General features: G+C 32.1%; 1 protein-coding gene across 2 annotated transcripts; it reads right to left on the minus strand.

Moving 5' to 3' along the window:
* Window positions 1–1859: 1859 nt before the first annotated feature.
* LOC107422174 (TMV resistance protein N) lies at window positions 1860–10462 on the minus strand. Of its 2 annotated transcripts, none has more exons than XM_060815653.1 (8): window positions 9898–10462; window positions 7215–8322; window positions 6601–6876; window positions 5388–6491; window positions 4619–5293; window positions 3923–4527; window positions 2841–3810; window positions 1860–2720 (listed from the first exon to the last, which is right to left on the minus strand). In XM_060815653.1, the coding sequence occupies exons 1-8, from the start codon at window positions 10401–10403 to the stop codon at window positions 2181–2183; spliced, it is 5784 nt and encodes a 1927-aa protein (XP_060671636.1). In that variant the 5' UTR covers window positions 10404–10462; the 3' UTR covers window positions 1860–2180. The 2 variants fall into 2 exon arrangements, with proteins under 2 accessions (XP_060671636.1, XP_060671635.1); XM_060815652.1 differs by having other exon boundaries at window positions 2841–3813.
* Window positions 10463–26041: the final 15579 nt, after the last annotated feature.

Here is a 26041-nt window from a genome sequence, read left to right on the forward strand (position 1 = left end):
ACAAATAAATCTTTTTTTTTTTCTCTGCATTGGAAATATTTTCTTGGTCTTGGGAAGAAATTAATCTTAGGAAAAGAAATCCCTACCTGAATCATATTACACTTACATATATAGTGAAATCTTATATTTATAATGACCAAGAATGACCCTTTTGGGCATTCTTTTTTTACTGCATGCCTTATATATGTTGGAAGGAATATAGATTGCTTTTGCTTCTCATGCTTTACCTGTATTTGAATGGTGTTTATATCTGGTTCTTCTAGATACAAAAGAAAGCCAAGAGAGACATCCATGGCCAATATAAATCTAAGCTTTTACTAATATACAAATATCAATGTTAAGAAAAATACTATAGCAATAATATTATATGATAAATATGCATGCATAGCATAATTTTGGATCATCAAACCTAGAAATTCATATTCTTAAACCCTTAAGGAGACCCTTTTCGCCATAATTACCATCTTCTTTTCCCTTGTAATAACATATAGCCTAATGAATGACCTAATGTAGTTAAATAGGATTAGAATTAGTACACATATATTAAAGTAGTTACATTAGGATAAATATGACTCTATTTTTAATAGAGTTTAGATTATAATTAATTTACTTTCTATCTGTAAGATATATATAAGATAATATAGTGAGATTATAATTTCTTTTTGTTGATAGAATTATTTTTTTATTTTTACCATAAGTTTCTATATTTATGATTAAGATATAAGAGTAATTAATAATCAATTATAAGACTATAAACAGTAAAACTTTCTATTGTTTTTCGTATATTCCAAGACAAACTGCCCTCTTATATGATTAGTGCATTTGGGTCGGACCACTAATACTCGGTTTTAATTTGTCTGAATTGAGCTTTTATTGAGCCGACCCATTGGAAGTAAAAATAACAATTAGGAATTTGTTAAATATGGATTATGGCTCGGTAGATGTCTTCCAAGTCCCAAAGATGACTTTTTCTTAACATTGTTGTTAACTTATTGTATATATTTTTTTTTTTGGTGAAAAAAACATTGTTATTATATATGGTATTGCTACTATTGCTCCAAGTAATTAAATTAATTTAATTTTTATAACCCCAAAACAAAAAAAAAAAAAAAAAAAAAAGCAGCAACTTTGAACAATATATTAGGTATAAAATTACTCAGACGCACCGTTGTTTGGTCTGTAGTTCGAGTCTTGAATATTCAATCAATTGAAGATCCAGAAAAAGTAGAGACCTAAAAAATTGATCGGAAAGATAAATAAATAGCTTATGAATTCTAAGCCCTCGTTTATTTTTAATTAAAATTAAGGGACAACAACCGCTTTGAGGTTATTGGTGAAGGAGACGACCATGTTATCGAGTTTTTGGTATGCTTATAATATTATTTGAATGTTTTGTGTGTGGTTGATGAGTACTTATGAAACTGGATATTAACTTAAGAAGGGCAAGAATTCCAACAGTTGTGGAATATAATTAGGCATATAACTTAGGAATAAGGTTCATTCAAGAGCTAATTAAACCACAAGGGTCACTAATTAACTGGGCAGAGACCAGAATTTATGTAGTCTATATATATATATAGAGGGAAATTATAAAGTGTGGACTAATCCGCATACGAATCATATCTAAGCTGATGTTTTTACTGTGTATATATACATAGCATATACAACAAAACCGATATTTTTTTTTTTAAAAACCGTCGGTTGTCGGTTTAGATGTAGTAAGCACCATAAAACTACGATATATATATATATATATATATACACCGAGCAAGAAAAGCCTGCTTGTTTAGCGAAATGAGAAACAAGCTAACACACAAAACAACAGTATCAATTTATTAACAGATATTCAAGCACAAGTTAAAAGTTACAACACCCAAAAAAAAAAAAATAAAATAAAATAAAAGCAGTACCATGTCCTTAATGATCAACCTTTTTAAATTAGTAGCAGAGAAGAGGAGCTTTAGGAGGCAGGGCAATCAACTTGCATCCGTTATCATCCAGATCAGAGTGAGAGTGAAGCAGCATAAGTGACTTTACAGTCTCTCTGTGGTATAATATATTTTGCTGAGAATCAGATAAAGCTGCTTTGAGATGTGCTACATTCTGGCTGATCATCATGGTGTTGTTTTCTTGTTTCTTTTCATTTATTATTAAGATTTGATCTTACCAGCACATTATTGTCAACCCAACAAGGCCATGCAGTGGTTTATTCTCTGCTGAAACTCTTCCACCTGCTCATTGTATACAAGACACAGACCGCACTTGTGAGCTCTCCACCATCCTTTATCGCTTGCAAATGAAGCCTCGATGAGACTGGAGTCATTCAGTTGATTCGAAAGCCAGTTACGCGATATATAGGACAGCCACATGAATTCTCCATGATCATGATGTAACTTGTTGAGTTCCTTGTTGGTTATTCGATGGTGATGCAGAGTTTCAATACCAACTCTGTTTCCTTCAACTTCTAACTCCAAGTGACAAACTAAATGGTGAGGCATTTCAGGATCAAAATTGCCATTAATAGAAGAAGTATTTAATGGATGCTCTAGCTCTGAGAAATAGGCACATAGAGCCAATCCTAGAAAATCACCATCATTATATACATTTGATGGGAGTTGTATTGTCACTGAACATCCATTAATACTACTTTGACTGTTGAACCAGTCTAGAATCTCACTAGGAGGGAAACATGAGCTATAAATCATGTCTGCATCAAAATCCTGTAAAAATACAAAAAAAAAAAAAAAATTTAAAAAGAAGAAAAATATTATGTATTAGCAATTCTAGTTAATGATTGAGAAATGAATGAAGGAGACTGAGCTAAAATTTTGTTGTCTTACCAGTCCACTTGTTCTAGGAATGAGTTCTCTCTGATTTCTGTCCACATTATACGAATTGCCATAATGATCAGTGCTAGTTTCTATCTCATCAGCTTGAGATTCATCATCAACAAATCGTCGGATACAATCCATATTGTCGAAAAGTGAGGTCATGCATTTGGTTATTGATTGTCTAAATTCTTCCACATCATGTCGATACATGAGACGAGCACTTAGATTGTGCCTAATCAGGCCAGGACACTCATTGTAGATGCTAATCTCTATGTACTTCTTCCCATTCAACTCTGCAAGCAACAAGCATCTTGGAATGTATGTTAACCAAATGAATCCGCGTACAAATAGCCACTTGAATCTGTCTTTAGTGACGCAAAACATTGGAGCAGGATTCAAACAATATACTTCGGTATGCAAATGGCATAGAAGTTTGAAAGATGTTTCAATGGCAGCACCTAGGTGCTCGTGTACTGAAAAAGCAGCACATACAGCAATTCCCATCCAATTTTCATCATCAGTCAGATTCTGAGGTAATTCAATTTCCACCTTTTGCTTACCAGGATGATCATAATCTCCAAACCAATCTATGATTTCCTTTCGAGGGAAACAGAAATCGAATGTTGAGATAGGATTAAAAGGCTTCAAAAAAGATATGATACGTCCTTTGAGACTCAGAGTAACAAAGACATAATGCCCGGAGAGACATTTAAGTACATCCTCAAGATACTTTTTCCACTTGTTCAAGTCATTATCATAAAGTGCAGTCTCTGCCATTACCTGTAAATGGATGATACCGCCCGTTGAATCTGTCGAACTGTCATCTCTGATCATTTGATATGAAGAATCAAAAAAGCATTTTTTGGAATGAAGCACTGTTGTCTCAGATGGAACATATAGTTCCTCATATGCAGTTAAAACTTGTTCCTCCACTTGTTGAGTACCTTGCAGAAGCTTCTGTAAGGAAGATTCATATACCCTACTATATAATCCGCATAAACAAAACTGTGTCAGGCTAAAAGAATATGTTATGAATTTATATATGCATGATAGTAAAATTAAAAAAAAAAAAAAATCTGTAGGAAGTTAACCTTTCAATAGAGGACATTTCTTTCTCCTCTGTCTCAGGTTCACCAGCCTCAACTTCACTGAGAAAGTAATTCGCCATTTTACTATATGCATCGTAGTATTGTTGATGCATTTGTTCATTTGGATCGCTCAATGAAAAATCAGTTATCATTTGACTTATAAATTCCGCATCCTGCTCATGTACTACTTGGATTCCACACATTTCAACATGCACATCAGGGATATTAGTTTGGAACAACGCACTTACTCCCCAACATTGATTCAACTGTTTTCCAAAGTACTTTCTTGGTACATGAAGTAATAAAAGTGCTTTATTGCTAACATCAATGGTGAAAGTAGTTATATAAAATATACTACTTCCAAGATGGGAATGCAAGTGAACATTAAGCAATGGAGGAGTTTCTGAATCCAAATGATTGTTACTGTAAAAAGATGGAGACCAAGTAAGAAAAGCAATCAGACAAAATCCTACCCATTCTTTCTCATCAAACAAGTTCCTAGGGAGGTAGCACACTACATGGCGCCCTACGCTTTGATGGAAGAACCAGCATACAATCTTTTTGACACGGAAAAGAAAAAACATATGGTGCTTACGCACACAGAGTCCCTGTAAGTGCATAACTTAAAGAGTTACTGATTAAAAAACAAAAAGGATGGACATGAGTTATATAACAAAAGAACAAATATAGATTGTTCACCTGGAAGATTTTCAGAAGGAAAGATTGTAAATCACTTCCCAACTTGCTGGTCAGATGAATACTCACAAAGGGTCGATTTCTGTACCTGCATTTTCTTTCTTCCGGTTGTTTTTGTTCAAAATCTAATAAACAACTTGATCTTTCCAATTTGGTTGCCCTTTCTAGTACTCGCATGTAATGTTTAATGGATTTCAAGTTTAGGTGTTCAGTACTTGTCTCAACCAAATCTTGAGTAAACATTGTCACCTCATGGTTGAATATTACATGCAGGCCACACATTTTCAGCTCCACATCCGGTCTACTCGTTGAAACGGAAGCTTCAATATGACTTTCTTTGTTCAACCTTTCTGCAAAACATATTTTTGGTACATAGACACAAAGGCCATATGATCCAACCTTCAAGTTTTTGAAGCTATCTATGACAATGGGATTTTGAAGACAACCTTCACTGGTGGAAAAATGACAAAGAGTCTCTTTTAAGTCCCAAACTTCCTCATAGTTTTCATGTTCTTGGATTAAAAAGACAATAAACAGTGCAAATCCAGTCCAAGCTCTACCACCTTCTTCAGGCAGTTGAATTCTTATAGAAGACTTGGTATCCCCATGGCTGCACCACTCAGGAATTCTTGTATAAGGAAATGGGATTTGGAAAATTTTTTCATCATCAATTTGATCCTATAATTAAATAGAAAAAGGAATTAAGAAAATAAACATAACAATGATATTTAGTAAGAGAAAGACAAACAAAGAATGAAACATTTAGACTTGCCTTGATAAATTTTGGAAAGAGTATATGAATATGCTCTTCAGGCATTGGAAGACTGTGATATGAAAAACCTCTTCTGTTGTCTGGTTTACGTCCATCTATAAAACTGAATCCCTCAGTAGATGCCCATATTGTCAATTGACCATTTGAATCATTCAACATGGGGCAATCATACACATATACATATTTAATACTCAATGGAAGTTTTGGCAACGACCGAATCTTTTTGCAGCCATCCAAATGAAGTTCTCTAAGATTAGAAAGCTTAGAAATGCTTTTAGGCAACATCTCAAAATCATTTTCACTCAAATATAGATACTGCAATGACAACAAGCAACCAATATCTTCAGGAATAGCTCCTTCTGGTAGATTGCATTTACTTAAACTTAATGATGTCAAAGAGCTCAAACCAGCAAAAGAACTGGGTAACCGGAAACTGGTGTGCTCTTCCTTTTGCACCAGAAAGCCAAAAAAAAGAGAATGACTACGTGCCATGCTGCTACACTCGCTGAAACTTAGTGTTTTAAGGTTGTTGAGCTTCAGAATGGAGAGAGGTGCTTCTCTTATAGCAGTTCTACTTGCATCAAGTAACTCCAACTGTTCCAAGCTCCCCAAGTTTTCTGGAAGACAATCAAGAGGTGAGCAGCCTGATATATCGAGACTTTTCAGAGATTTTGAACAGAATGTGACATCTGGAAGGCTCAAAAAGTTCTTGCAATCTCTTAGTTTCAACAAAGTAAGGCTCGTCAAGCGCTTGATTGACATTGGCAACTCCTGTATAGCAGTCCCATCCAAATAAAGTTCAGCCAAATGATCCATATTTTCGACAATCTCTGGAAACTTATTAAGTCTTTTGCATCCTGAGAGAATAAAGGTTCTGAGAGATTTGAAGTTGATGCCTTTGGGGAGATTCTTGAGAGATTCACAATCTTTCAAGTTCAATAGAATGAGTTGCTTGAGCATGCCAATTTCTGGTTGAAAGTGTGATAATCTTTTACAACCTTCAAGGATCAAATTTTCAAGATTGGGAACCTTACTAAAATCTGGGATTTGGATCAAATACTTGCAGTAGCTAAGATTGATTGTAATTAACTTTTCAAAATGAACCTACACAAAAGAAGACAGATAAATTGTAAGCTAGAAAAAGTAATTAATTTTTAAACTTATTAATTTACTAAAATTAAGAAACATATTGCATGCAAAAAGGAAATCTTACAGGAGTTGTATTCCATAGTCGTTCAATGTTGCTGTTAGGCATGATGAGTTCAACAAGTTCATGAGGTTGAAAACTTGATGGCATAGAGACTAAAGGATATCTGTGCCATTCCAAAAGCCTCAAGTTATTAGAAAGATTTCCATGAAATTGGAGAAATTTCACATTTCGAAGCTTTAATAATCTTAGCATTGTCATCTTTGAGATTGGATCATCATCCAAGGATATCTCTCTATTTTCAGGCAAACTAAGGAATATGCCTTCAATATCTTGTGTTCCCTGTAACAATGAAAAATGTTCATTTTTTCAGCAAAAATTTTGAAAAATAAAAGATGGTAAGGTTTAAGTGAAAAATGTACCATAAATATATGAGCACCTATATTTATATCCATAATAAACATAGAATGTATATTATACAATGAGATATATTGCATGTTAAGTTTGCATCTATCTCCAAAACCTGTAGCTAATAGTCACCAATACCTTGATACCATGCTAAGTTACCATCTATCTCAAAAGCTATATCTGATAAGACATGGACTCAACAATATTAATGCATGCCAAGCCAATATATATATATATATGTACAAAGTGTGTGTATGAATCAGATTTCTTACCCTATTGTTTACAAACACATTGCGTCCATCCTCATTTAACCACAGCCTGCTCCATTTGCCCGGATCATTAGGATGTTTACCACGAACAATGTCTTGGCCCAACTGTTGTAATAAATCATGCATCCATAATCTATCTCCTTTCCTAACAATTAGGGATTTTTCAACAAGCACTTCTATGTCAATGGTAGGATTAAAATCACAACCTTCCAAGATCTTTCTCACACGATATTCATCCTCTCCTTTGAAGAAACAAGCAATGTCCAAAAATATGTTTCGCTGATTATAATCCAATCCGTCATAACTTATTCGAAGCTTTGAAACAATGTCTTTTTGAGGAGTTTTCCTTAGCTTAGCCAATGTGGCTTGCCATTGATCTATAGGTCTTCGAAAAAGAAAAGGACCCAAAACTTCAAGAGCTAAAGGATGGCAATCAGCATATTCCACAACATCCTTGGACAGCTTCATAAAATCACTTGAAGGTGGTTGTTCCTTCATTTTGAAGGCTTTCCGGCATAAAAGCTGAAGAGCTTCATCATCGGTAAGTTTATCAACCTCATAAATGTTGTTGTCTCCATATGTCTTCAACAAGTCCTTATTTGTAGTTGTCACAATCACTCTACTCCCTGGACCTAACCACTCATCTTGTTCATCAGCATTTCCAACTAATTTTTCTACTTGTGCTAACTGATCAACATCATCTAAGACGATTAGCACCTTTATCGAACTCAATCTCCTTCTTAATACCTTTGCTCCCATATCTTCATTATTTATGTTTCCTTCAATGTCAAGCAACTGTCTGTGAAGAAGCTTTTGCAAATGAATTAAAGTACCACTTTTATTATATTCCTCTCTTACGTTGGTTACGAAAGCAGTAGCTTCAAATTTGTTGAAATTTGAGCTGTAAACTTGTTGAGCTAGTGTTGTTTTACCAATTCCGCCCATACCCCATATCCCTATGGTTCGAACATCTTCCAACCCAATTTTCAATAGCATCTCCACTTTTTCTTCACGGGAAGCCATTCCAACTAAGTTCATGTTGTGACTTGGGAATTGATTTACAATTTTTGAAATCATTTTAACAATTTTGTCAATAACCTCTGACTCATGCCTGAAGGAAAAAAAAAAATAGTACAATTAAATTAGGCTGAATGAGAATTTGCTTGTCAAAATTAATTTTCATTTATGATTGGAAAATTCATATATATATATATATATAGTTGTCATTCCAATAGTCTCTCCATACATACACTTCCCATAAAATGTCCAAAACACCTCCCTCCCCCTACAGACACATTCTAGTTATGTTTTTTGTTATTTGAAATGGCTCTTAGAAAATATCATCAATCTCCTCTCACATTTCAAAAAGTCATTATCTTAGCCTTCTATTGTTCCATTGTACCTCTTCAAAATAATATTACTCCAATAGGGGTACTAGTTATAATTTTTAAAATTTAAAAGATTAAATTATAATTAATATAAACATCAGGGGTCAAAATAAAATATACCCAAAATTGTTTTCCGAAACTACCAAGAGTTTGGTAAATTGATTCTTTTTAAAGGGGGAAGCCCTATGGCCCTAGATTTAGATACCCAATATTCAACACAAGTGAGATTGGAAGCCCAAACTATCAAGCGAGTGCTTCCATACCAACAAATTGTTTTTCAATGTTCTTAGAGTACTGAAGGGGAAAAAAAATCAAAATCAAAAAATCCAAAAAAAAAAAAAAAAACAATTTTCTTGTTTTCTATTTTTGGTTTTGAAAACATTATTGTCAAACACCTTATATGTATTTTAGGGATTAATTTTCTTATTTTTTAAAATAGAAAAACAGTTTCCAAAACGCATGACCAAAATAGGCCTTTTGTCAGAATTTCTCTCCTTCTTGTTTTCAAAATTCCACAACAACTTCTATAGTTTTTGTTGTTATTTTCATTTTTACAATTTTTTTAAAGAAGGTTTTAGTGTTTTAAAGAATTGTTTTCTGTTTTCTAAAAAGAAAATTGTTTGAAAAACAACATGCCACACAGGCTAGATATTTTCTAAACTATTTGTTATTAGAAATAAAACAAAATTAAAAAAAATAAAAAACCTTCAAAACTAGGCATGTTTGGTCAGTTTTTTTTTTTTTAAAATAGTTTTCTGTTTTAGAAAACAGAAAATTATTTTTTGAAACACTTTTAAGATGTCGTACCATTATTTTTTGAAACACTTTTAAGATGCCTTACCATTGTTTCCTGAAAACAATTTTTAAAAATAAAAGCAATGAAAAACAAAATTAAAAAACAACATTTCTTTGTTTTCTTTTATTTTTTGAAACAATTTTAACACAATAAAAACTTATTCAAACCACCAACTTAATATCACACAACGAGATCGAGGTCGCAAATCGCTGGAATGGGGGTTAGGGTTTGCGACCACCAAAATAAGCCAGGCACTCAACACCACCATAATGGGTTCGGGATACTGAATTACCAAGCCAAATACCTTTTGCTTTTCCAAAACAATAGAAAACTGTTTTCTTTTTTGTTTTTTTCTTTTATTTTGAGAACAATGTTTTGAAAATAAAAAAAAATAAAAAAACAGCCAAATTTGTCATTGTTTCAAATAAAAAACAGCCATTGTGTCAAATCAGAAAACAAAATTGAAGGGCAGCAAATTGGAGAAGTAGAGGTAGGTACACACCTGCCCTTGAGATCCCATCCGGAGACATTGGCTACTTCAAGCAAAGCCTCCCTCCATTTCTTCACCATTCCTACATTGTCTTTGAAAACTTTCATAAATTCCCTCCCAAATCTCCCTATTTGTTTCCTCACCTCGGTTGGTTCGACACCATAGAAAACTGGGAGAACAACCAGCCCCATCTTTTTCTTGCATTCGACAATCTTGGCAAGTTCTTTCAAACACGAACTGGAGGAAGCATAGGTCTCCGAAAGAACCACCACTGCAAATCTTGATTCTTCGATGGCCTCCAAAAGTGCTTCTGAAATATTCTCTCCCCTTTTAAGCTTTTCCTCATCTCTGTAGGTATCGATTCCTCCATGAGTCAGTTTATGGTATAAATGGTCTGTGAAATTAAGGCGAGTGTCCGCACCTCCAAAGCTGAGGAACACTTCGTATTTTTTTCTTTTTTTTTTCTTACATGATGATGATGAAGAAGAATTTGCAGATGCTTCATAATCTGCCATCATGCTAGGAAAACTTGGTATAACCTAGCTCTACACGGAGAATTGAAGTATATATATATATATATATATATGTAGTAGTCTGGATATGCTCATGCTGGTATGTACGTGTATGTGTGATATAAAAATATTATAGTATTCATTTTTAGAGAGCGGCCACTAACACATAATTAATGTCAAATCAAATTGGTTACAAATTAAATTTATCACATATATATATATATATATAATCACTTATTCAATCTATGTTGAGTCCCGACACTCCATGTGCATGATATATATTTAATAATTAAGATCAGATGAAAACAGACCAAGTTAAACAGTAGCTTAATTTATATATGGAGGGCTATTAGAAAGTTCAAAGGGTAGTTTTTGTAAAGGACAACTTGTAATATATATTGAACATATATATATATATATATATATATTTTCGGTATAAACTTTGGCCAGGAAAGATTTCAGCACCAAGTTTTCTTGAACATACATTGAATAGAGGCCGGGGAAAAGAGCTACTTTTGTGTTTTATTTATTTTTTTGGGTAATGCGCACATTTATTTATTTTTTTGGGTGATGCGCAAGGAAACTACTCAGAAATCCTTGTGGTACAGCACTAAATATTCAACGACCGCATGAGTGACTAGCTATAAGCTAGCTAATAGCTATCTAGCTTTTCAATATTTTATTTGCCTTGTAAAAGACTAATAATAATAATAGTTAATAACAATAATGGAGATACGGATAAATGATCACTATTATATGGAAATCGATAGGCAATAAACAATAAAAATAACATAATTTACCTTCAAACAAAAAATAACATAATCCACATGGTTTGATAATCATGGAGACTGAAAATACTGTGCACTATAGATAACAGTATACACATTCAAGAATTTTCAGAAATGCACAATAAATTCTTATCTCACTTGGCAAACCCCCCATTAAAAATGCGAAGAATTAATATTTCATTGTCTGAATTTTTAATGTATTAATTAAGACGATAATTTATAATTCTTTTAACAAACAATATTAGATGGAATTAATAGGTTTATATATATATATATACACACAACTTTGCTTTAAAAAAAGAAAGAAGACCAAGTTTACTTTTTAAAGTAAAAATTTAATGTCGAATATATCATTTCGGAAAAACATTTTTGCCCTCAAGTGGATATTTTAATGTTGAATATATACAATTTTACTAAAAAAAGGACCAGATTCACTTATAAAGTAAGAATTTAATATCAAATATATATAATTTTACTAAAAAATAGACCAACTTCATTTTATAAAGTAAAAATTTAATATCGAATATCATTTTAAAAACACTTTATTATGCAACATGCCTATGCCTATACAGTAAACCTATTTACTTGATGCAAAACTAATCTTTTTGAAATGCTATTTAATCATGATATTTGATCTTAGGTCAGTAGCGGAGCCGCCTTATGGCCTGGGAGGGCATGGACCCTCTAGCTTTTTGATTTTCTTTTTTTTTAATTTTTTTGAGTTTATCTATTAAATTTTAAAAGATTAAATTAAAATAACTAATTTGATTTATTTAAATGGATAATGCCCCCTAAGTTAACTTCTGTACAGAAATTTTTTTTGTTGTTGTGAAATTATAATCTAAATTTGAGAGTTTATTAATTTAAATATTTAAATATATATATATATACACACTAATTCATATCTCTAGTTTAATTACGTTTTTAAATGACAACCATTCCAAAAAAAAAAAAAAATGACAACTGTTTCATACTTAATATTTTTTTTAATTAGTATTTTTTAGAATTTTTTGTACTTCTTTAATTTGAATTTGTTTGTTTTAGGTTTTTCTTATTAGTTCAGTTTTTTAATTTGATTCTTATTTTTCTTTTAATATTAAACTTTGAAGGTATAGATTTTTCTAAAAATATTGCTTCTATTCTTATAATCAATCCAAAAATAGAAAGGTTTTCATTTAAGAATTATACAAAATTATTTTAAATTTCAATTAACGATTCTTATATAAGATTAACTGTGGTTAAATAATGTTTTATAAGGTGCAAAAAAATGGTTTCAACCTAAAACTTTTTATGATCTGCAAGTAATAGCTTGGTCCCCCAACACTTTTTTGGCCTTGTTCTTTCCTTAAGTTCTCATCTTATAAAGTGAACATAGTCTTTTCTATGGTAAATCTATATATATATATATATATATGGGGAGCCAAAATTTAGAATCCTTTAATTCTTTTTTTTAAGTAAATGTGTAACACCACGACTCCAAGAATCAATGTTAATACAAGTTGTAATGTCTATTAGTATTGTAACTCAGCTGCTTCTTGGATACCTTCTTCATTCCTACTTTTGTTATTTATTTATTTATTTACATATATGTTTTTTCAAAAGAACATCAACTATGATAAACCGCGTAAAATGAGATAGTATGTAAATTATGGAGATAAGTACTAAGGTGTCTAATTAAAAACTTTGATAATTAATTATTTTCACCAATGAAAAGCTACATCCATATATGGTTAAAATAATATAATTTATTTTTTATTAATATATATAAGATTATTAAATACCTTGGTATGTATTACCATTCTATTTTATCCTCTCTTTGCAATTGTGGTGCGTCTAAAAGAGATTCTTTTGCCAAAAAGCTTTTCGTTAAAAATCCCATTCTAAATCACTCGATTGAAAATAAACCACTTAGAGAGTAAGAATTGTTTGACTGATTTTCCTCTGCCAAAGGCAAAGAATGGCATTAAATTACAAATTTTTTTTTTATTTTTTATTTTTTGGGAGGCGTGGCCGACCAGCTTTAATTTTAGAAGTATTATAACATTTTTTTAAAATTATTTTTCTTTATAAGATACAGAATCAATTACATACATCCACTCCTTTTAGACAAACTCTTTTGCACTTATATAACAATCAAACTTTTTATAAAGGACCATCATAACCATTCTGATTAGCTTTTGGATGGTTTGAAGCATTTGTGATTCAATGATATATTTGTGATTATATGATCAATTCATATATATATATATGATTTATTTTATCTTTTTAAAATTTTAATATTTTATTAAATTCATATAATCTATTAATATTATTTTAAATCTAAAATTTTAAAATAATTTAAAAATTAAAAAACACAGGTAAAACTTTCGATGAAAACTATCGAAATTGTCTTAAAATGAGAATGATATGATATATAAATATTCGTAATTTTTCCTTGTTCCATGTTAACAAAAAAGAAAAGGGAAAGATTATTATTATTATTATTATTTTGTTTAATTTAAAGGAAAATGCGAAGACAAGTCTAGCTTTTGAAAGCTAAAGAGATGAGCCATAATTTCTTGATCCTATCATTCTTTCCATGTGCTAATCCAGCACGTCCTAGAGATTACGTTCACTTTTTTACTTTAGAATAGATTGGGTACATTCGAAGACAATCAAGTAATAACATTACTGTCATGTTGATCTATAAGATTTTATAGTGGGATGTCTCTTATATTTATATCATGTCTTTATAGTTTTGAGACATACGCTTCCTACTAAAAAATTATTGTAATCCATTTAGAAAAATGTATATTAAACTAATAAAAACTTTTTGAAAAAAAAATATTTTGGCCTAACAAAAGTACATCCAATGATACATAAACGTTCCACTCGGATGATATTTTATAAATTAATAAATTTATTAAATAATTTGGTATGAAAACCGCCTCTTATCCATCTTGCCTTAAAAAATTCTTTTGCTGAAAGGTTTTGAATATTTAAAATTTACTAAACGCTAAAATCCCATTCTAAAGGACAAAAGAGTCGCTAAACTAGAGAGTAATATTATTTATTGTAGAATGTTTTGTTTGATTGATAGAATTTGGTTTAAGGCTATCGTTTCGGCCGACCAGTTTTAATTTTAAAAAGTATTATATCTTTTTTTAATTTTTTTCTTTATAAGAAACATAATAGATGCCATGAGTTTAGTTTAGCCCATATACCATTCATATTTTAAATTTTGAATTCGAAACATTGAAATAGAAAAAAAAATTATTCTAAATCATAATCTATATATATAGAGGTTAAAGGGTAAATGTCATTTAGACTCCTTTAACTATAAAAATTAACTACTAAAAACTGAAAAATATTAATCTTAACTATAATTAAGATAAAATTGATGGGTCTAAATGAAATTTTTTTCTATATTAAACATTCACCTTTTCTAACTCTTTTATAATTACATTCACATATTTTTTAGATTTCATGTTTGTTGCACATATTAGCTAAGATTGTAAACAGGCTTAAACGATTAAAATTCTGTTCGAAATTTGCTTCATTTAAACCATTTTTGAACTCAGACTCGCAAAATAATGAAATAAATGAGTAAATTTTAAGGCATAAATAAAGCTCGTATAATACACAAGCCGATCTTGAACGGCTATTGGCATGAGTAGCTCAAATTTAAAATATAGATATATACACGAAAAATCATGTAATTATATATTACCTTGAAAAATATAATACCTAAAATACATAAAATAATATATTTTTATTTAATAATATAAACTTTTTAAGAAAAAATTAATAAAATAAATGAAATATATTAATAATTTAGTGATAAAAAGAAATTTTCAAAAAATCAAATACTCTTAAGTTTTTCAATTTCATACTCATAACAAGCATCTAAACTCAATATTTTACAAGCTTGAATCAAGCTTGATCACCGATAAAATTATGTAAATTAAGCTCAAGATTCTAATACCTCAGCTTAACTAACTCGTTTACGCCTCTAATATTGGCTACCATTATGTTAACTAAAACAAAAATTCTCATGACAAAAAATAATAATAATAATAATAATAATAATAATAACCCAAATAATAACTATTATTATTATTATGTGACTTGGAGTCTATCCCAGTCCCACCACAGAAAGTAGGAAGAGACCGCAAAGAGAGGTATGCGCTGCTGACTATCAGTTACAAGCTACTTGGACATATGCTACATTCTGGCTGGCCATCATATGTGGTTTTTATTTTATCGTTTTCTTTTCATTATTATCAATTTTTAACATGAGAGATTTGATCTTCCTGCACATTATTGTCAATCAACAAGCTGGTGATCATGCATGCAACAGCCATATGAATTCTCCATGATCATGATGTAACTTGTTGAATTCCTCACCGTTGGTTATTCGATGGTGATGCAGCAGAGGATCAATAACAAGTCTATTTCCTTCAATTTCTAACTCCAATTGACAGACAGGTAGTGATGAATTTCTGGATCAAAATTGCTGCCACTACTAGAAGTAGTAGTTAATATTGGATGCTCTAGCTCAGAAAAATGTGCACACATAGAGCCAATCCTATAAAAACACCATCATTAAATACATTTGATGGTAGTTGCATTGTCACTGAATATCCATTAATTAGTACCACTCTGACTGCTGAACCAGTCTAGAATCTAGAAGGAGGGAAACATATGAGCTATATAATATCATGTCTGCATCAAAGTCCTACCAAATATACAAAACCATATATTAATAAGTTCTAATTAATAATTGAAAAATGAATGAAAGAAAACTGAGGCTAAAATATGTTTTACCAGTCTCACTTGTTTTTGGAATGAGTTGTCTCTGGTTTCTGTTCAAGGTATAAGAATTGCCATCATGATCAGTGCTAGCTTCTTTCTTTATCTCTATGTACATTTTCCCATTCAACTCTGTACGCAACAAAGAACTTGGAATGTAAGTTAAACAAATGCAATCCGCGTACAAACAACCACTTGAATTTAAACAATATACTTGAGCATGAAAATGGCTTATGAGTTTGAAAAGTATTTCAATGGCAGTACCTAGATGCTCTGTACAGAAAAAGTAGCACATAGTGCTTCCATCTTTTGGAGGCAATTCTTGCATACCAGGATATGATCGTAATCTCGAAACCACACTCTATGATTTTCCTTTCGAGGGAAACATAAACTGTATGTGGAAGAAGGATTAAAAGGCTTCAAAAAAGATTATTTTGAGACTCCAAAGAGTAACGAAGACGTAATGACCGGAGACACAGTCAAGTACATCCTCAAGATAGTTTTTCCTACTTGTTTGAATCATTTCCATAAAGTGGAGTCTCTGCCATTGTTTGTAAATGAATGAAACCGCCTATTGATTCTGCCGGGATGTTTTCACTGACCATTTGACATGAAGAATCAAGAAAAAAAATTCTGGAACGAATTACTGTTGGTTCAGATGGAACATATAGTTTCTTATATGCAATTGAAATTTTGATCCTCCACTTTTTGAGTACCTTGCAAAACATAATTGTGCTGTGCTGACAGAATTTTTTATGAATTTGTATGTGCATGATAATAAAATTAAAAAAAAAAAAAACAATCTATAGGAAGTTAATCTTTCAATAGAGAAGGACATTTCCTCCTCTCTATCAGGCTCACCAACTTCAATTTCACCGACAAAGTATTTCACCATTTCACTATGTCTTTGGTGGTATATTCTATGATTTTGTTCGTTTGTATCACTTAATGCAAAATCAGTTATCATTTGAGTTACAATTCTCAGCATCATGCTCGTAAACAACTCGGGTTCCATACATTTCGACCTGCACATCAGGGGATACTAGTCCAAAACAATGCGCTTATTCCCCAACATGGAGTAATAGAAGTTTGCTACAGCTAAATTCAATGGAGAGAGCAGTTGTTATATATGAGATACTACTTCTATCATGGGCATGCAAGTCCACATAACGCAATGGAGGAGTTTCTGAACCCAAATGATTGTTACTAACTTACTGTAAAAAGATGCAGACCAAGTAAGTGAAGCAATCAGACAAAATCCTACCCATTGTTTTTTTTTCCTCATCAAATATAAGTTTCTAGGAAGTTAGCCAAACTACCTACTAAATTTTCCTTACAATGAATTATACGATTTGCAGAACAGAATGCCTAGATATATGCAAGAAGGGAACTAGGAGAACAAAAGAAATCAACGCTAGAAAACTAAATTAATTACCAAAAAAAATATGTCATGAAGAAAATTATGTTAAAAAGACCAAGAAAGATATGCCACTGCATATTGTACAAAATCGACAAAAGCCAAGCGGCAAAATGAGAAAGCCTACAGTAATAAATAACAAAAGGCCGTACCATATCAGATCCACATCAAATAGCAAAACTCCTCAAATACTCCCTATAATGTATCACCCACAAAATAATCCAAAATTATGATCACAATTCAGAAGTATCCCTTATTGTATATAAAAAGACTCAGACAAATTAGTGGTTATGATAAACCATTTGGTAATACGGCAAAGAACTAGCTAGTTTCTCTGCAAGTGCTTATTGAATTTTCAACCATTCTCGCAGCCTATCTCCTCTCACCAATATTTATTTCTATCTTCATCGAATATTAGCTAGTTTCTCTGCAAGTTCTTATTGAATTTTCCATATAGGTTGAGATGCAACAATCACAAACACATGGTTGAATAACTGTTTTCCATGCATCGTTATTATAAGAGAAATAAAGCAAAACACAAAGAAAGGTATAATAAGAGAATTCCAGCACAAGTGCAAATTACAACACCCAAAGTTCAAGTCCTTATTAGACTTGGTATTTTCCAGCCTTATAAGCAATGATTTAAGGCAATGGCAATACCAAAAATTAAGTTTTAGGAAAAGAATAAGCTTTAAATCCTTAACAACGATTTGTGGCAATAGTTAGGATTTAAAGCTAATTCTCTTTCTAAAACTTTATTTTTGGTATTACCATTGCCTCAAATCATTGCTTTATAAGGCTGTAAAACACTAATTCTGCAAAGTATATAAGTTGCTGACGACCACCTGAAAATTACTATATAAATAGATAAAATATATTATATGAGCAGACTAAGAGCTTTAGGGGCTAACCTCCTTTTTGTTCAACATCCTTTATTATATCTATTCTACACACACATACATATAAACATGCTCACCCATATATGTACATTTAATAGAGAGTGAGAATGAAGCTTGAGATAGAGAATTGGCAGTCTCTCCAATGCTTTAGTAGCTAGGAAGAGCCCACAATAAGAGATTATTGTTGAGAATCAGACAAAGCTGCTGCCAGAAGTGCTATATTCTGGTTGACCATCATGGTTTTGTTTCTTGTTTTTTTCATTATCAATTTTAACATGAGAGATTTCATCTTCCTGAAAATTTTCAAGCAACAAGACCATGCAGTGGTTTATTGTCTGCTTAAACTCTTCTTCCTCATGCTGATGTAGAAAACACGGACCGCACTTGTGAGCTTTCCAGTCTCCTCTATCGCTTGCAAACGAAGCCTCAATGAGTTTGCAATGGTTCAATTGATGCGAAAACCAGTGACGTGATATATAGGACAGCCACATGAACTCTTTACCACGAAGTACCTTGAATTAATCGTTGGTTATTTGATCGTGATGCAGAGAATCAATACCATCTCTCTCCCATTCCAAGTGACAAATTAGGTAATGAGGAATTTCTGGATCAAAATTGTCACAAAAAGCATTTAGAAGCTCAAGCTCTGATAATGAAAAATATGCACATAGCGTCAATCCGATCCAACTACCATCATTATACACATGTAATGGTAGTTGGATAGTCACGGAAGGCCCAGTATTGTGATTGCTGAACCAGTCTAGAATCTCAGCAGAAGGCAAACATGAGCTATATATATCACGTCCCCATCAAAGTTCTGGTCAATAAAAACATAAATTCTGTACCACACATTTTCAGCTCCATATCATGCCTCTTTGTTGAAATTGAAGCTTCAATATGACTTTCTTTGTTCAAGTTTTCTGCAAACTATATTTTTAGTACATAGACACAATGTCCATATGCACCAACCTTCAAGTTTTTGAAGCTTTTTATGACAATGGGATTTCAAAGACGACCTACATTGGTGTAAAAATGACAAAATGTCTCTTCTAAGTCCCAACTTTCCTCATAGTTTTCGTGTTCTTGGATTAAAAAAATAATAATAAGCAAAGCAAATCCAATCCAATTTCCAACACTGTCTTCAAAAATAGGCAGTGGAATTCTTATGGAAGACTTATGATCAGTAGTCCAATGGCAGCACCACTCTGGAATTCTTACATAAGGAAATGGGACTTGGAAATTTTTTTTTGTAGTCCCACATCGGTTGGAAAGGAAAACGAAGCACACCTTATAAGGTGGTGCGGATACCTTTCCCGTACGACGCATTTTGACAAAACCTTGAGGGTTGGGTTGTAAGAAGATTCTCCAGACCCAAAGAGGACAATATCGGACGTGAGTGGTCTGGGTTGTTACAGTTGGTATCAGAGCCAGTACCCAGATCGGTGTGCCAACGAGGACGTTGGGCCCCAAGGGAGGAGGATTGTAAAGTCCCACATCGGTTGAAAAGGGGAACAAAGCAAGCCTTATAAGGTGGTGTGGATACCTTTCCCGTATAACGCGTTTTGACAAAACCTTGAAGGTTGGATTGTAAGAGGATTCCCCATGCCCAAAGAGGACAATATCAGATGCGGGTGGTCTGGGCTGTTACATTTTTCCATCTTCATTTGTTCCTATATTTAAACAGAAAGAACAAGAAATTCAAATAAACATCAGAATGATATTTATTTGAAAAAAAATTATTAAAAAAATAAGACTTTCCTTGATAAACTGTTGAAAGAGTTTATGAATATGCTCTTCTGGCATTAGAAGACTGTGGAATGAAAAACCTCTTCTGTCATCTGGTTTACAACCATCTATAAAACCGAATCCTCAGTAGATGCCCATATTATCAGTTGACCATTTGAATAATTCAACATAGGAGGGCAATTATATACAAATACATATTTTATACTCAATGGAAGTTTTAGTAATGATTGAAGCTTTTTGCAGCTATCCAAATGAAGCTCCGTAAGATTAGACAGCTGAGGGATGCTTTTAGGTAACATCTCAAAATCATTTTCACTCAAATACAAATACAAAAATGACAACAAACAACCTATATCTTCAGGGATAACTCCTTCTGATGTCAAAGAGCGTAAACCAGCAAATGGTAACTCGAAAGTGGTGTGCTCTTCCTTTGGCAGAAGAAAGTGAAAAAAAAAAGGAAAAAAAAAAAAGAAGATAATAACTATGCACCACGCTGCTACATTTGCTGAAACTTAGCATTTTAAGGTTGTTAAGCTGTAGAATTATAAACTCTGAAAAAAGAATAGAATTAAATCTGTTTATTTTCACTATGGACAAATAATTTACATAGAGATCCTCTTATATAGGAGATTATAAAACAAATCAAGAAAATATTCCTACAATAGTTGGCTAATTAATAACTTTCCTATTTTACATTATTGACCAAATCACACTATTTAAAGCTAATCAAATCTCCTAATATGCTATGTATTACAACAATATTCCATTTATTACAGCCTAATCCCTACTTTCCAACACTCCCCCTTTAATTGGTTTGAAGATATCTTCCGTAGCCAGCTTGCTAATTAAGTTATCAAATTGCTTCTTTGGTAATCCCTTAGTAAGCACATCTGCCGTTTGTTAAGTTGTAGGAACATACGGCATAAAAATCAATCCAGCTTCTAGCTTTTCTTTGATAAACTGCTTATTCACTTCCACATGTTTTATTCTATCGTGAAGGACAGGATTATGGGCAACGAAGATTGCTGCTTTGTTATCACAAAAAAACTTCATAGGCATAGGATTAGAGATTGTCAATTCATTTAATAATCTCTTAATCTATAAAACTTCACAAATTCCATGTGCAACTGCTCTAAATTCCACCTTCAGCATTGCTCCTAGCAACAATACCTTGTTTCTTACTTCTCCAAGTAATAAGGTTCCTTACAACAAATGTACAATAGCCTAAAGTTGATCGTCTGTCAATAACAATCCCTACCCAATCTGCATCAGTGTATGCTTTAACTTGTAGAAGTCCACGTTTCTTAAATAGCAAACTCTTTCCAGGAGTTCCTTTTAGGTACCTTAGAATCCTATAGACTACATCAAAGTGTTCTGGTTCTAGTGAATGCATAAAATGGTTAACCACACTAATAGCAAATGATATGTCAGGACATGTATGAGACAAGAAAATTAGTCCTTCAACTAGCCTTTGATATTGTTCCCTATTTTGTACTTCCTTGGCTTTGGCAATTTGTAACTTCAAGTTAGGTTCAATAGAAGTTTCAGCTGGTTTGCATCCGAGTAGGCCTGTCTCATCAAGTAAATCGAGAACATATTTCTATTAGTTGACAAATATACCATCCTTAGACCTAGCAAATTCCAATCCAAAAAACTACTTCAGTGTTCCTAATTCTTTGATCTCAAAAGCAGCTACCAACTTCTTTTTTAATCCCTTTAGTTCTTCAATATCATCACTATTTAAAATTATATCATCTACATAAACAATTAAAATTGCAACCTTGCCCTCTTTGTTGTGCTTATAGAACATTTTATAATCAGCCTGACTTTGATAGTAGCCACAATTTTTCATAGCTTTCCCAAACCGCTTCAACCAGGCTCTAGAATATTATTTCAAGCCATGTAGGGATTTTTTTAATTTACAGACCTTATTAGGACCAAATTTCTTCTTAAACCCAGGTGGTAAGCTCATAAAGACCTTCTTTTCAAGATGTTCATTGACGAAGGCATTCTTCACGTCCAACTAGTGTAAGGGCGAGCAAAAGTTCACAGCTAAAGACAACAAAACTCGAATTGAATTTATCTTAGCAACATGAGCAAAAGTTTCTGGGTAATCAATCCCATAAGTCTAGGTAAAGCCCATAGCAACCAATCTCGCCTTATATCTCTCTATACTAAATCAGCTTTGTATTTCATAGTGAAAACCCATTTACGATCTACTATCTTCTTCTCTTTATGTAGATCCACTATCTCCCAAGTACTACTTCTTCTCAGAGTATTCATTTCTTCTATACTGCTAATTTCCAATTTGGATCATTTAAGGCTTGTTGAACATTTCTAGGGATAAACAAGTGTGAGATTTTTGAGGAAAAATCCTTATGGTGTTGAGAAATATTTTCATAAGATAAGTATTTGGTAATGAGGTACTTTGTGCAAGTTCGGGTTCCCTTTCTAATAGGAATATCCAAGTCTAATGGCATATTAGAAATAGGAATTGAATTTGAGTTAGAAGTAGGAATATCTGTAATATTCTGAGCACTAGTGTCTGAAGTTGAAGATTAATTTGGTTCTAGAATCATAGGTGGACTTTGACTCTTTTGATGAGGTTTCCTCTGAGTATAAACCAAAAGCTTATTATTGTTGTTCTTTTGATCTGCTTGTAGTGTTTTTCCCCCTATTGGAGATACAATAATATTTTGTAATTTCTGACTAGTATTTTCAATGGTTTTATCAAAACTTTCTTCCCTTTGTTTTTAGAAATAGTTGGAGAGGAAGAAATAGGAGTAGTATTCAAAATAATGTTTGATAATGGAATTGAGATAGATCCTAAAAATTGTCTTCCACTCCCTCTTTCTCCCCCTAAAGATAATTTTTTTGAAAATAAGGTTTGTTTTCCAAGAAAGAAACAACCATACTTACGTGAAATTTTTTGGTTAAGGGTTAAAACACTAGTAACCCTTTTTAGTTGAAGCATACTGTCAGGACCCATCCAAGAATCCAAAATCCCTTACTGAAACCCTAGACAAGCCCTGATCCCAGGGAAACACCACCCAACTTTCCAATGGAAAATTTAATAGTATCTCCCCTAAGGGTTTAATATGCCCAAAAATTCCTTGCATAAAAAACACACTTCTAATAATATCTCTTTATTCCTCTCATCATATTACAATTTGTTTCCACAAATTTGCAGCACTTCATAATAAAAAATAAGGAATCAATGCAACATTAAATAAATAAAAACCCAATGTAGCATATAGAGCATTTTAAAATTACAACTAAGTATGGAATTTAGTACAACAAAAGATAAAAAGAAAAAAATTACAAGATAAGAAGGAAAAGAAAGAAGGAACTCCTCAGAATATGATAGTGAATCAAATAGGTCAAGCTCATCATGAACGGTCAACGTCTGCAAACTCTAAGCCTAGGGGAATAGATTTAAAAACATAAAATGATAATCATCTCAGTGAATAACCTAATCTACTATATAATAATAATAATAATAATAATAATATAACAATATAATAAACTCGATTAAATGATAAGTAGTTTAAAATAACGTTTTCTCTCAAAACCCCAACAATTCACTAGGTTAGAAAGGTTTCCCTTTTAAAACATTTTTCGAAATACCCAATATTTGTATACCCCAAAAATCAAGGAAATATTAAATAATTAAAGTACAAATAAAATACAAATAATTTAGAACTTAAATTTACGTTGGAAATACTTTAAGAACAAATTGTTAAATTTAGAATAAAATGTCATAAGGTTAAATAAAATCATAATTAAACATGCAACAGAGAAATTTGACATAAAACAAAATTAAACTCTATATATATATATATATATATAATTTATAAAATTTATTATTTAAATCAATGAAATAATAAATAATAAAGGAGTTATTATAATTAGTTTAAAATACCTCCATTTGCATAGGCAATAAAATAAAATAAATTTCATATTAAAATCCCACATTGAAACAATAATAAAAACATGACTAAATGCATTTTAATAATCATTTTAAAATAAGTAGGATAAATCAATTAAATAATAAAAGAAATATTTAAATCAATTTGAAATAACCATTTGAAAAAAATGGTAAAAACATAATGAAACCCATTTTAAAACATCAAATCAATTTATATAATAAAATCATGGTAAAATTCATTTTTAAAACATTAATGTGAATAAATGATAAAAACAAAGTTAAATACATTTTAATTTTTAAATACTCTTTTAAAACAAATTTTAATCTTTAAATACTCTTTCAAAACATTATTATTTTGGAAATCGTATTGAGAAAATCACTTGATGTCCCAAACTATATACCAGTGGTGCCCGACAGTATCCACCGTCCCAAGCACCGCGTGACAGGGAGGTTAAATAGAAAAATCGGCATACGGTTGTTTTGGCGTCCCAATAGCGCTGCTGCAATCAACAGTCATCCTGGCCATGGAGGGGGACGGTGATGCTCACTATACATCTCACAGGATGACCCTATAAACCTACGCATTAATCATATTTAGATATACAGTATAGAACACCAGTATTGCATGGTGCATCTAAAAATCATAAAATCAATTTAAATCAAACATATCATTAAAACCACAAACAATTCATACATAATTAAATTTCACAATTCATCAATACTATAAAATAAATCCCAAAATTATTTCAATGCATAATAATTTAAATAAATATTTTCCTTCAAATCCTTAAAATCAATCCATACCAGAAATAATATTAAAACTATATAAAATTCATATATTCTTAAAATCATGTAAATACATTTATTATGCATCATAAATTCAACATTAAAATTAACAATCACTTATTAAAAACTTTAAACCATAATTTTTTAAAAATCAAGATATGATTTTTTTGGCAACATATATTTTTATTTCATCCCAAATTGGCATCATAAATTCAATTGAAGTTTTTATCGAAAATCTAACACATAAAACATATTTTTCCAAATAATCAATTAACACAAAATATATATAATTTAACATCCCAAAATAATTTTGAAGGTAGATCACTCACCTCAAGTATGCGTATCAATCAAGATCTTCAATGGGATCAGTCCCAAGATTCACACGTTCTCCCAAAATATCAATGCCACACAAAATTGATTAAATTAATATTTAATCGGATAAATTAGACATGGTCACCCGGGGGAGCTAACACAAACGTCAATCAAAATTCATAAGCAATATACCAAAACGAAGCTTATGAAGAGGTGATTACAAATCAAGTCTTCCCTTCCAGAGATCATACCTATGGTGGCCGGAATCTCATCGGAAAAGTTTAAGACTTAATGTCCATAAATCTTATGATTCGCCAAGAACTGAAGGAAAAAGACCTTGGATTTGGATTCAAGGAGGTCAAATTAGTGGAGAAAGGTAGGTGGGACCACCAGAAACTCGCCAGAGCCATGCCCACCGGGAAAGATCACAGCCGGTAGTGCGTCCAGTGGCTAATGGCCGCAATGGGTAGATCGAAGGATGGGTAAGACAATGAGATCGGTGATGTCGAAAATGGGTGGCTAGTTTAGGAGAAATCAACCAGCAAATCTAACGGGTCACTCACTAGAAAAACAGCTAATCTGGGCGCGTGGGTAGCCAGTTAACCGTGAAATTTGGATGCCTGGTCAATTTTTAGGTTGGCTTTTTGGGGGTATGCACATGGGATTGGGTGGCGCCCAAAAATTGGCAACCAACAGTGGTTGTTCTCAGTCTCTCACCTCTTTCTCTCTCTTCCTTCTCTCCCCCACCTCTCATTTCAGCCAACTAAAATGCCACCCATGGGTGCCATTATGCACTCATGGGTTGGCTAAACAAATGACATATGGTACAGTATCGGTAGGCACTATGCACACATTTTACACACGGACACAATTATACATAAAATAATACTATCTTAGAAAAATTTTGCAGATCCATAACTCTCTAACCAAATATCCAAATTAGATGTGCTACTAGTCCATGAACTCATATCAACAAG

The sequence above is a fragment of the Ziziphus jujuba genome, chromosome 3 (assembly GCF_031755915.1).
Source record: "Ziziphus jujuba cultivar Dongzao chromosome 3, ASM3175591v1".
In the NCBI taxonomy this organism is placed as follows: domain Eukaryota; kingdom Viridiplantae; phylum Streptophyta; class Magnoliopsida; order Rosales; family Rhamnaceae; genus Ziziphus; species Ziziphus jujuba.

Excerpts from the sequence above, each read along its gene's own strand:
- LOC107422174 (XM_060815652.1), bottom strand. The coding sequence starts at position 10,403 with ATGATGGCAGATTATGAAGCATCTGCAAATTCTTCTTCATCATCATCA. Across the intron at positions 6,877-7,214 it reads ATGTGTTTGTAAACAATAGG|GGAACACAAGATATTGAAGG; the intron begins GTAAGAAATCTG and ends TCATTGTTACAG. Across the intron at positions 6,492-6,600 it reads GACTATGGAATACAACTCCT|GTTCATTTTGAAAAGTTAAT; the intron begins GTAAGATTTCCT and ends TCTTTTGTGTAG.